Genomic DNA, 13,207 nt, shown 5'->3' on the forward strand with positions numbered 1-13,207 from the left:
CCAATGGCGGGAACAAGCAAGTTTAGCTAGCTAACAGAGAAGCGAAATATTCCCTGGCCCCACTGACCACAATGAACAAGAACACTGGATTTCTTCAGTTATTAGCTACCACTAGCTAATAATATTGACTTTGTAATGCTAGTGTACTTCATATGATACAGCTTAATGTTATGTTTCAGTAGCAATGACTTTTTTTGTAGCTTGCAAGATGACAAACAAATGTTGTTTAGGTGTGTGCCTTTCATGCCCTGCGAGGATTCTGCTCAGGCCATATAAAGAAAGGGTAGTCACATTTTATCATTTCCTGTGGATGCAGATTAGTATTTTGCCCCAACCTGGATTGCCACCCCAGTAAAGTCATTTGGTCTATCCTGGCCACCCCAGTGTAAAATGACTGGCTATGCAAAGCACACACAGGGCTCATCATTATATTAAAGATATATTCATTTATGTCAACTAGCAAAGAATGCATTTAAAGTATATCCCAGGAAGATATTGGATTTTTTTTATATTATAGGTAAAACTGTGAGCGTGTAAGAATTGTGTTATGTTTTTAGAAGAACACTGTGTAGCACATTGACAAGAGAGCTGCTCTCTAATACAAATGTACTCTACAGCAGTGATCCACACCAGACCTCTCATGCATTCCAGTGCCTTATAGACAACAGTGGTGGAATTTGACATGCGTCTGGTGTTTGAATGTGTTTTATTAGTGTGATTCCAGGCTGTGATCTGTTTTCTTTCTCTTCTCTTGCAGGTGTAAGAGAACTGTGCTGTGATGAAGTTATTCAGAGGCTCTGGGGACAATAGCTGGAGACTAAGGATGTTTCTACTTGTTTTTTTGACTGTGGGATTGTTAACAGTAATGGTCAATGCAGATGCAACTGCAAGCATCCTGGAGTTACAGTTGGATGAAGAGCAGCCTGCAGGGACAATAGTGGGTGACATCAGTGCTGGATTACCACCTGGAGAAACGGCCTCCCTCTACTTCATCTCTGATCATGAGGGCACTAGTGTGGGAACTGATCTCCATATTGATGAGACCACTGGCATTATCAAGACTGCTCGGCGTCTGGACCGGGAAGAGAGAGACCATTATAGCTTTATAGCAGTTACCATGACCGGCCTAACAGTGAAGGTATCCATCACTGTGAATGACATTAATGATCATGCGCCAATGTTCCCCAAGAATAAGGCCTATTTGAAGATTCCTGAGCAGACTGCAGTGGGGACAAGGTTTTCCCTGGAGCCAGCCACTGATGCAGACAAAGATCAGCTCACCACTCAGGGATATCTCATCAAAGATGGAAATGTGGGGCAGGTGTTCAGACTTGAAACCAAGAGGGCAGCAAATAAGGTTCTTTACTTGGACCTGGTGGTCAATGGTGTCCTTGACCGAGAAAAGAGAGCTTCTTACTCTTTGGTTTTGGAGGCCTTTGATGGGGGATCTCCTAAAAAAACAGGGCAAATGACTCTGGATGTGGCAGTGCAGGATATTAATGACCATGCTCCTGTTTTTAATCAGAGCAGGTATCATGCCATCATCTCTGAAAGTCTCCCTCAAGGTAGCAATATCCTACAAGTGTTTGCCTCAGATGCAGATGAAGGTGACAATGGCCTTGTGCTTTATGAGATTAACCGCAGGCAAAGTGACCCTGATCGATACTTTGTCATTGACCCTCGTTCTGGGATTATCACACTCAACAAGCCTTTGGACTATGAAGTCAGAAAGGTCCATGAGCTTGTTGTACAAGCCAAAGACAATGCCAGCCACCCAGAGATCACTAATGCCTTTGTCACTATCCATGTTCGTGACTACAATGATAATCAGCCCACTATGACCATCATCTTCCTCAGTGAGGATGGGTCACCTCGAATATCTGAGGGTGCCCAGCCTGGGCAATATGTTGCCCGTATTTCAGTCTCAGACCCTGATTATGGTGAATATTCAAATGTCAATGTCTCTCTGGAAGGCGGGGATGGTAAGTTTGCCCTCACTACTAAGGACAGCATCATCTACCTTATCTGTGTGGACCAGGTTCTGGATCGTGAAGAAAGAGACTCGTATGATCTCCGGGTTATGGCTACAGATTCTGGCACCCCACCACTCCGAGCTGAATCCTCTTTTACCATCCAAGTCACAGATATCAATGATAACCCTCCTCTGTTTGATCAGCAGGCATACAAACAGACTATTCCAGAAGTGGTTTACCCAGGTAGCTTTGTGCTACAAGTAACAGCACGAGACAAAGACCAAGGCCCAAATGGTGACGTCCGCTATAGCATCCTGCCCAACAAGGGGACACATTCTAATTGGTTCACCATTGATGCTGTGACAGGTATTATCACCACAGCTACTGAGCTGGATTATGAGACAGATCCAAAAGCAAGTGTCAAGGTAGTGGCTACAGATGGTGGAAAGCCCCCTTTATCTTCTACTGCTGTGGTGGAAATCAGCCTACAGGATATTAATGACAACAAGCCAGTCTTTGGGAGTAGCTTCTATAATGCTTCCATCAAGGAGAACACAGCTGCAGGGACCTGTTTCCTTGAGGTGGGAAAGTCCTATCCTTGTTGCTAATACTGAAAGTACTTATTGTTAAAAGTTATTTAGGTAATTGTGCTATGCTATGCATTGTAGCAAATCATTAGCATCCTATGTGGCATCCAGTGTAATGTATACACAGTACATCTATATGGTTTTGGCAGTTTTTGAGATTAAAATAGATCTGCTACATTTAGTCCAAATTTTTTTAGGAGACACATTAAGGAAATGCATTACTGAGAAGATTTATTTTTACTTTACAAGCTGTATTTAAATAAGCCAGGTCGCAAAACAGCTGAGCAATCTTGGGAACCCAATTTTAGAATTTAGTTCTGAATTTACATATAACCTGGTTGCATAAGTGTGCATGCCCTTAAAGTAATACTTTGTTGAAGCACCTTTAGATTTTACCATGGCATTTAATCTTTTTGGGTAAGAGTTAATCAGTTTGGCACATCTTGTCTTAGCAATATTTTGCCATTCTTCCTTGCAAAAGCATTCTTACTCTGTCAAATTGGCTGGGCATCTCCTGTGCACAGGCCACCTACCCCATAGTCCAGACATGTGAAGAATATGAGAGATTGTTGTCACATGCAGAGAGTAATCAGTACTTGTCAGATATTCAGCTCCTTGTCAGCTCCTTTAATGTTGCTGTTGGTCTCTTGGCAGCCTCCCTGGTAAGTTTTTGTCTTGTCCTTTTGTAAATTTTGGAGGGGTGTCCTGTTCTTGGTAATGTCACTGTGGTCCCTTATTTTCTCCACTTGTTGATGATGACCGTCACAGTGTTCCATGGTACATCTAATGTTTTGGAAATTATTTTAGACCCCTCTACTGATTGATACCTTTCAACATGTGAGATACCATGCATTGTAAGCTCTTTGCGGACCATGGCTTTAGCAGTAAGATGAAACCAAGAAGATGTCAGGAAAATTCTACAGAAACAGATGGTCTTTATTTGGGGTTAATCAGAATAATTTCATTGATGACAGCTGTGTGATAATTCTGTTGAACATGAGATTGAATGTGATTGGTTCATTCTGGACACAGCCACATCCCCAATTATAAAAGGTTGTGCACACACATGCAATCAGGTATTGTAACTTTTTTATTTTTCCTATTTTTCCCTAAAATGTTTCTGATTGTTTTTCATAAATTTTTATCCATTGTAATTTCACATTGAGGGTGGAAAAACTTCTGGCATGATTTATATTGGCTTCATTTTTTTCATCACAATAATCTGCCATTTTAACAGGGATGTGTAGACTTTTTATATCCATTGTAAAAAAGGTATTAGAAAAGTACAACTGTACAAGTGGCATTCCAAGAGTGTTGATATTTAGCATAACAGCACTGGTGCATTTCACTATTTGTAACACAGCTATTCTGTATTTGCTGCACAAAATTCCAATTCTAGCAACATTTCATTACATTCAAACTATTACTACACTTACTACGGGCTACCAATCAGTCTGTACTTTCCATGGCAACACGCAATGCTCTATCTAGCTGTGGATGGATCTCTGTTTTCTTTGACGGAGAAAAAATATTTGGACATATTGTGTCTGAAAAGTTACTTGATATTTACTTCTTGTTTATAGAACTGTGATGTTAGAACATTATCACACTCACAGTTGTGTTGTTGTACTGTATATCAGCATGGCTGTGATTACCTGCGGCCTTGTGCCTATGGCTGATATTCAGTACAACATCACTCTTGCTCATTCAGTATTGCATAACTGGTCAACGATAACATGTTTTCCATGTCAGAAATGATGATCCTCTAGCGATAGACCTGCAATTTAAACAAAATTATTAAGTTCTGCTGCATCATCAGCTGCAATCTGGACTTGTGCAGAAACATTCTTCAAAGTGAACTTGTGGTAATAAGGATTTATTTCTGTCCATTTGCATGTTTCAGTTATGTTTTGCTATTGCCAATACCGTATTTGTAACTGTCCCATGAGCTTCAAGTCATCCTATGTCATCCTCCTATTGGTGGCTTTTATATGAGCATCATATCAGAGCTCATGTGCTGAGCTTTTAATGAAAATTTCTAACACTGAACCAATGTCTTTGGTTGCCATGGCGCTAAATCAGCTGCCAGTGAGCACGTCATTATGTGTTCAAAGACCGCTGATCTTAACTAAGCAAAGAATTCTTGTTGGCGACAGGAAAATGAGGCTGAAAATTGTACAGAGTAAACCCAGAGGTACTCAGATCTACCTCGTCTTTACCTACTTAGACGGACAACATGTTAGACTGTTAACTGTTAACAATATTTGATTTTGCAATCCTTTCTAAAAAGAAATTATGCTGATTATGTTTTGGTCTGACTTAAGGCCAGTGTGATCAACTTAGCAACCATTCATCATTTGGATCCTTCATCTTCTCAAGCTAGTTTTGCCTCTGTGCAACTGAAAGGAAATTGTTTTCTGTTTTTCCTTCTTCTCTGCGTGCATGAACTTATTGGACTTCAAAGGCTCACAAGATTGTATGCTTTCAAAGAAGCATCTGTGCTAAAAACTGCCTCCAGAAAAAACAGTTAAGATAAATACTGGAATTCCACGTCGTTGCCGCTTCATTTAACTTTAATATTTGAAGATGGCAGTTGTCTGTGGTCAGAAAAATTGGAATGTGGGTTCCGTGTAAGAGGAAGGGTATTAAGTGAGGGAGGACAGCACCAGAGGAATATTTCAACACTGTGTAGAAGGGAACATGAGAGAATATATGGAGAAAAGAAAATAGAGGACAGAGAAAAGGAAAAAAAAAGAAAACTGTTAAAGAGTAGAGTGGCTTTGAGTGGTAAACTGCAAGAGTTTTTAAAAACCAACAGATCTATCAGTTTACAAAAGCAACTAGTCTAAACTATTCTGCTTTTTATATGTCAAAACAATTGGCTGTTATTCACTAATGATAAATGCTTTGGAGAAAATACAGTTTTTTTTTCTGTGTGAAACAATTTCTTGGCAGTTATTATTAGCAGACACCATCTTTAGATCTCATTTCATGCCACACAGCACCAGGGTTGGTTTTTCACTGTTTTAGAATGTCTTTTTATTTATTCCACTGCATTCCTCAAAGCCCCAAAGAACCAAACAGAATACTTGGACAATCCACAGGATGAAATTGTTTCAGCTGTAGAACCACTGCAATCCCCACACAGTTCCAGCCTCACCATACCGCACACATGGGCATGCATAGCGCCAAACCGGCTGTGGTTCCTGCTTCTGATCCACGCAGACATAGAAATTGGTCTTCGTGGTAGGTACCTCTCTCAGCAAGCCTGATCCAGATATGTGACATGGGCTTCTTTTCACTTACTCAGAGATTCGCTGTAGTTTTCTATTAATTTTTCTATTAATAGAATATGGAATGTTCTGGAAATGAGTACTTAATACTTAACATAGAAAAAATATGAGAATAATTGTTATGTTTTAAGCAACTTTTGGGGTTTGACTGGAAATATGTTAGAATAAACTGTAGGATTGACAACAGTACAATATACATTTTTTACAAGTACTGGCTCCCTCTTCTTGAACCATCCCATTCATTTTTATTGATGTATCATCTTTTGAAGGAGGCCTTATCTAGAGACTAGAGAGACTAAATTTAATAATATAGAATAGAAACAATGGACGCTTTTATTTTTTGGTTTCCCCTCTTGATCCAGGAGTGGTACCTCATAAAATCCATTGTCTGTTGTGATTAGTGCTAGTTCTTTGGTCACTGTAAGTTTAGCCAAACCGTATTCAGAAAACCCCTGTGTGTACATATGTTAGAGAATCCTCCACTCCCTGTGTGTACATATGTTAGTGAATCCTCCACCCCCTGTGTGTACATATGTTAGAGAATCCTCCACTCCCTGTGTGCTGAGTGTCCACTGATGGGAATTTCTTTGGTTTTGGTAGAGCTAAGCCCCTTGTGTTTCTCAGGACATATTTCAGTAAAACGTTCAAAATTTTTGGGGAAGATGTTCCAAGGTCAGGGTCAAGGTCAGACCCTTGGTCTGCTTTCTTCTGTTCTTATAAGGCTATGTCTCTTAGAGTTAACTGTGATGACTTTAAAGCCACTGCTTTTTGTTCAACACCATTCAAGCATATGTCCACTGCCTTTTCAATTTACACATTATTGTCTAGAAAATTTCACTTGGATTCTTCAAAGCATACTTTGATTACTATTACATTTGAGACAGGAGCTTTTGTGTTTATCAGATTTGCACTGATGTGAAGAGTAGCAGTTTCCTGTATGAATCATACATTCATGTTTTTTTTTTCTCTAACCTATGATCTACCCAGCTGTGCTTGAAAACATACCAATATAACATTGTGGAATTTTTACGTATGCTATACATTAGACACGGAGATGTTCAAGAGCACTCTGGGGCCATTTTATCTACAGTATTTCATCACTTCACAGCCTGTGTGTTGCTGGATGTTTGTTATGCCTGTGCAGTAGGTGCGTGCATGCAAGTGCAGGTGGGGTAAGAGTAAGTGCATTAAACTGCAGTAATTTTCTCCACCTGTCCCAGCAATCATGCACGCAATGGTGTTAAGTAATATTTTTTGCGGAATCCACTTGGAAAGACTAATCAGATTTAATAAATCCAAGTGTATGAACACATCTGGCCTGTTGCTAGTGGAGGAAGCTACCTAGGGACAGTTTCCTGTAACATAAGATCTGGCCCATGGAGGGGTCATGTTGAAATGTGCCCCACTGAAAATATGAGCCAGACTGTGGCTACCTATTCACACGTACTATAACATACAGGACTGGAGAGAACAAAGCTCTTTTTATATAAGATTAGTGTAAAAAGGGTTTAGTGTATGTAGAAACAAGCTGTATGTACAAATGCATGGGTTGGCTGCTGGACATGGTATAGAGTATTTCTAATTGTATGTGATCTGTTTGCTTCTCAGAATAATGTACACACAGCCACCAAATGGTGGTGCAGACTCAAAATATATTCCAATAAAGTCAGTTACAATTACATGATTCAGTTAAAAACATTTCAAAAGCAGCACCCATGGTGTTTAATTTGAATAATCACAATCCAGCAATTATAATATGTGCAGATAACTGGACTTTGTGGGTGATGCGATGTCTCATTCAGTCGATTGCTTGCTACCACATGGGAGAGTTTCTTTTCCCTTCATGTGTTCTCTTTTGTTTTTCAATTATTTTTTGCATTTACATTAACATTTGCAGTAGTTAGTGGGGAAAAAACCCTCATGCTTGTATACACTGTACAGGGTCTAAGATTACCAATAAGTTAAAGAGGACTTAAAAAAGTTAACTGAAGTTAGAGTGGAGTAACACACACAGTTCAAATTCTGAAATTTCTGCTTGGCATTTTATTCCACAAATACCCCATTAATATGAACTAATTAATGTATTATCTTAGAAAGAAAAAGGGTTCCTCCAGGTTCTTTGTATAGTTAATCATTCTTAGCCATCCCCAAATAGTCAAACGGAAAACCACTTTAGGGTTTTAAATATTCACTTTGTTCCTCTCTGGGAACTGAAGCTTCTATGGAAAACAATACAAGAGAGGGTTTTCTTTTCAGAGGCTCCAAGTAGAACCCATTTAGGAAGCTATGAACCCTTAACTTTCCAATAACCCTTCAAAGAACATTTTTTTTAAAACAAGAATGATGTTGGCCTTCTCAGCTGAGAGATTTGGAAATTTCTTTTTTCTTTTCTTCTGCCTGGTTTGATTTGGGTGGAACTGTGTTGGATATTTGTGATATCAGGTAACACTATGTATGAATCAGAAATGGGAATATGCTGCAGAAATTGAAGTAACTTCCTTCCTTCATGCAGCGTTTTTCATTGTCGGTCTTTTATTTTTTTTTATTTTATTGTCAATATAGCATTTTTTTAAAAATATTTTTGTAGTTTACATTTGATCACAGTGAGTTGATCTACCTCACTCTTGATTCAAAATTCACAAAAGGGGATTGGACTAAATCAGAATAATTCCAATATTTAGCACTTGTCCTAGATGTCTTTGCTATGTGTGGTGAAAGTGTATTTATTTATTTATTTATTTATTTATTTAATTTTATTTTCAGTGTGAGACTTAGCAAATTAACCACAAAGACTTTTTTATGTCCCTTTTTCCCATCTTTACCAATTCTGTAACAATTCTGCAGCTAACTGCATAAGATTATGGATTACCAAGAACAGAGAATCTGAGGTCCCAGAGGGGAGAAATTCCCACTTACTTCACGTATACAATGAATTTCCTATGTTGCTACAGTTCCATTTAGCTGGGCAGCAAAGCGTATGTTAGCTTTGGGAGAGAGAGCCTGTTTATTTACTTAACAAATTTGCAGTGTCTTCTTTTCTTCCCCGGATCATTGCTTTTGTTCCTGGTTCAGTTTCACCACTGTCTGAACTCTTGTTTTTGTTTTTAGTTTTAATGTGTTGAGGTGGATTTGTATGAATTTGCAAGAGTCTTTGGGCTCAGAGGAAGATGGTAGAGGCCTGGTAATATGGGCCAGCAGGTGGTCTCGGGGTGTGTCTTTAAGGCTGACAGGTTTCTGAAGCAATAACTTTCCCACAGTGTCAGATTTAGTCAGTGTGTTTTTAATTAAACAAAGATAACAGCATGAACAGCATGACACTCTGTTCTGACAGCAGGTGGCTCATTCTGATGCCATGTTTTAGCGATAGCTGTGACCTGAAAGACAGAAAGGAGGACAGCTCAGAAAATTCTGTCCATCAATGTCATTCATTGGAATTCCTTTCCATCGTGCCAACACAATGAGATTTAAAAAGCAATGTAACTACCAAATGCAAAGCTAACTAATACACTGAATACACTGTTCTCAGTCTAATTGTTACAATGGTATATATATACAGTTAACACTTCACATTACTTTTTACATCAGGATCTAACACCATGGGAGTTCTTCCTCATGCAAAAATCTGTATAAGCTCAATTTTCCATTGTTGTGTCTCAACCTAAATGTTTCTTCCAAGTTATTTATTTTCCAGAAGGTCAGCAGGAGTTCCCAGTATGCTGTTTGTACTTATTTTGCTTCTGAGACAGACTCAGTGACACTATGATATATTGTTTTCTTTCTTTTTTTTATTTTTATTTCTTCTGGCTAAATTCTCACATGCATTCTCACAATGAAAGTGGATCTGCAAAAAGATAGTCTAAGTTAACTCTTGAGGTGATTGATACCATTGTATTGGAGATATATTGGCCATAATCCTGTTTGTTATTCCAGCTGCTTGTCTCTCACTAGAAGAACTTCTAAATCACCAATTAGAGTGACCATGTGCCAAAACTGCACCCCTCCCCCCCGACACACACACACACACACACACACACACACACACACACACACACACACACTGTATTGCATATTCATATATTCATAGACATGCAACCATAGATTCTAATCAAGTAAGTTCATTTGACATTATATAAACAAGGATTAGACCTGCTTTTCTCTATTCCTGCTTTTCTCTATTCCTGCTTTTCTCTATCTTCTCACCAGCCACAATAAGACAGCCTCTGCTCTTGTTAGTAAAGCCTGTTTTGGACTGTACCCACATTCAGCTGTCATTGTGTAGGGCTGCTAAAGTTTTCTTTTAACCATTTGAGAAAGTGCAAGTATGGGGCAAGTGTGAATTCTCTTCAACAAACACTCTACCCTGCCCTTCCTCCAGGGTTGCCAACCTCTATAATCTAAATTCCCTGGCTAGAGAAATGAAGAATGACCAGAATGATAGGCTGAATGCTGAAAAACAGGCCAGCATCTGACAATAATCCAAAAGAGTATGAAATTAAAATCTAGTTGAGTTGCACATAAGGGCAAATCAGGACTGGAAAGTGGTTTAATCTGTCTCAGTTCTTACACTATTCTTACACACTTACACATTTCTCTCATTCTCTTTCTTCATACACTCTCTTAATCAAGGCCATTTCTGGCTATCCATCTTTTTCCTCCCACCCTACATGTATCACTTTTCCCTGTGTCTCATGTTTTCCCAGTCTTTGTTTCAGTCTTAAACAGAATGATAGTGATCTCTGTTATAGACTGTTCATCAAAACAGTTGAAGATTGGAGAAACATTTCCTGGTCTTCAACTGTCCAGTATTGGTGAGCCTCAGATTCCTGGTCTTGGCTGACAGGAGTTGAACCTGATGTGGTCTTCTGCTGTTGTAGCCCATCTGCATCAAGGTTCGGTGTGTTGTGTGTTCTGAGATGCTTTTCTGCTCAATATGGGTGTAAAGAGTGGTTATTCGAGTTACCGTAGCCTTCCTGTCAGTCTGGCCAGTCTCCTCTGACCTCTCTCATCAACTAGGCATTTCCGCCCGCAGAACTGCCGCTCACAGGATGTTTTTTTTTTATTTTTTATTTTTATTTGCAACATTCTCTGTAAACTTTAGAGACTGTTGTGTGTGATCCCAGTAGATCAGCAGTTTCTGAAATACTCAAACCAGCCCATCTGGAACCAACAATCATGCCATGGTTAAAGTCACATTTTCCCTGTTGTGATGTTTGATGTGGACATTAACTGAAGCTCTTAATCTGTATCTGCATGATTTTGTGCTGCTGCCACATGATTGGCTGATTTGATAATTGCACAGATGTGCAGGTGTACAGTTGTTTGTAACAGGCAGGTGAGTGTATAATTGATATATATTAAAATGGAAAGACCATCCATTCTTCAATCACTCAGTTTCTCACGTCTCTTACTTTAACGTGCAGTAAGCTTTTTTCCATCAAAGAGCTTAGTTAAGTGAAATTTAATTACAAGGCTACTGCTCACTGCAGATGTAGCCAGCAATAATAAGAACTATATTGATTTAATGAACAAGTTGAGACATATGCTTTAATAAGGAGTGCTTAGCCCTAAGCTTGGTTTGGATTACGCTTGCAGCTGCAATGTGGGCCTGCTAATTTCTGATGCTTTAATTTTTTTTCTACCGTATAGTCATAGACTTTTTTAATTATTAACTGAGTTGTACTTCCCTTATGTACACAAATGGGAAAAAAAATCACATATGCATGCATATTTTCTATACCCATTTCTTTTGAGCTACCCTTGTCTCTGCACTTTCTTTATCTTTCACATACTGACACACAAAGTTTTCCATAAACTGTGGTTGGCCTAACCAATCCGCCTTCTGTAGACTGTCAGGCACCCAGAGTATTCCTATCATGCCCTGTCCAGCACAGACAGTAATTCCAACATCTCTCTGGTGGTCTGTTCTCTGACTTTCATTCTTCCAACACACACACACACACACACACACACACACACACACACGCCCCCACACCCACCCACACACACACGTGTTCTGCCAACTCCCAGCCAACCTCACTGACGCCTTCTGCTCATCACCATATTACTGGTCCTCATTACACCACATATTCTCCCATTTTGCCACCAAATTCCCAATACTGATCTGAGGGGTTTGTTTTAAGTAAAAAGGACCTAATAGCTTGAATTCTCTTTGTTATGGGAAGACAAGCCTACTGCCTTTTTCCAAACCATATGCTCAGTTGACTCCTAGTTACTTGACCTGGTTGAGGTCAGCTTGTTTGTGTTGGCATCTCTGAGTGGCTCTTAGATATAAATGTGAGTACACACTTCACCTTATTGAACTCTGGTCATTTTGGTCTGAAACTCCAAGCAGGTTAATAGAGCAAACAGCAAGTGTATGAGTGCAGTGAAAAGGTCTGTTCCATCAAAGATCATTTCAGCTTTGATGCTTGATAGCTCAGTGCCTGTACCAAGTACAGATGAACAGGAAAGGGATCTATTGAGTTTAACATTGAGAAACAACTCTCTGTGATCTCTCTGTGATCAGAAGATTCTATGTAGAACCCTACAGCAGACAGTGTTTACCTATTAGAAATGGGTCCAAGCAAAACTCTTAAGGCTTACAGTGTACTATTAGACTTGTCATCTGATGACTGCTCACACTACACAACTCACTCTCTGTATGTGACAGTAAAAATCATATTGGAGATGTGCTCACACTGTACAATACTTCATGTCACAGGTGGACACTAGCCACCTCAGTCTGAAATGTTGGCAAGAAGGCAGTGCTCAGTGTGCAGATTTATTTACTGAAACTTCAAAACAAAAAGATAAACCAAAAAATGTAGACACGTATAGATACTTTTCAGCGCCGCTTTCATCACCTGGGATGCGTTTGTGCTTTTCTGACAACACATTTAGAATAAAATAGAATACAGTAGAATAAAATAGATTGACTTTTTGTTGTTGTACAAGAACAATGAAATTAGGTTAGTATCTCCTTCTGTTACAGGAATAGAGAATATTAAGGTAATGTAAACATTATAATACTGAATATAATAGAAATAATGTAGTTTGCTGTTGGATTAATGAAACAAGCTGGTCACTGTAGCCTCCAGCATGGGAATGTGGTTAACGAACAACTACACCACACTGATAGCAAAGTCACAGACAGACATTTACTGATGGCTTTAATTAGGCTACTAATATGTATATCGTGGGATCAGATTGTGACACTGCTCACACTACACAATGTCTAATTAAATTTTCTGACCTCAAAAATTTGTTGTGACCTCTGACAGGTTGATTAAATGAATTTTTCAGGCATCATTTACTCCCTCAAAAATTGTGATTTACTTGCGATTTACTTGCGATT

General features: G+C 39.1%; 1 protein-coding gene across 1 annotated transcript in view; it reads left to right on the plus strand.

The window, feature by feature from the left end:
• dchs1b (dachsous cadherin-related 1b) overlaps nt 1-13,207 on the plus strand; it is a 94,888-nt gene that overhangs the window by 10,540 nt on the left and 71,141 nt on the right. The window contains exon 2 of the mRNA XM_026941817.3: nt 758-2,554. Within this exon, the coding sequence (XP_026797618.3) occupies nt 779-2,554 (1,776 nt within the window). The 5' untranslated portion in view covers nt 758-778. The remainder of the gene's footprint in view (nt 1-757; nt 2,555-13,207) is intronic.

The sequence above is a fragment of the Pangasianodon hypophthalmus genome, chromosome 17 (genome assembly GCF_027358585.1).
Source record: "Pangasianodon hypophthalmus isolate fPanHyp1 chromosome 17, fPanHyp1.pri, whole genome shotgun sequence".
NCBI classification, from domain to species: domain Eukaryota; kingdom Metazoa; phylum Chordata; class Actinopteri; order Siluriformes; family Pangasiidae; genus Pangasianodon; species Pangasianodon hypophthalmus.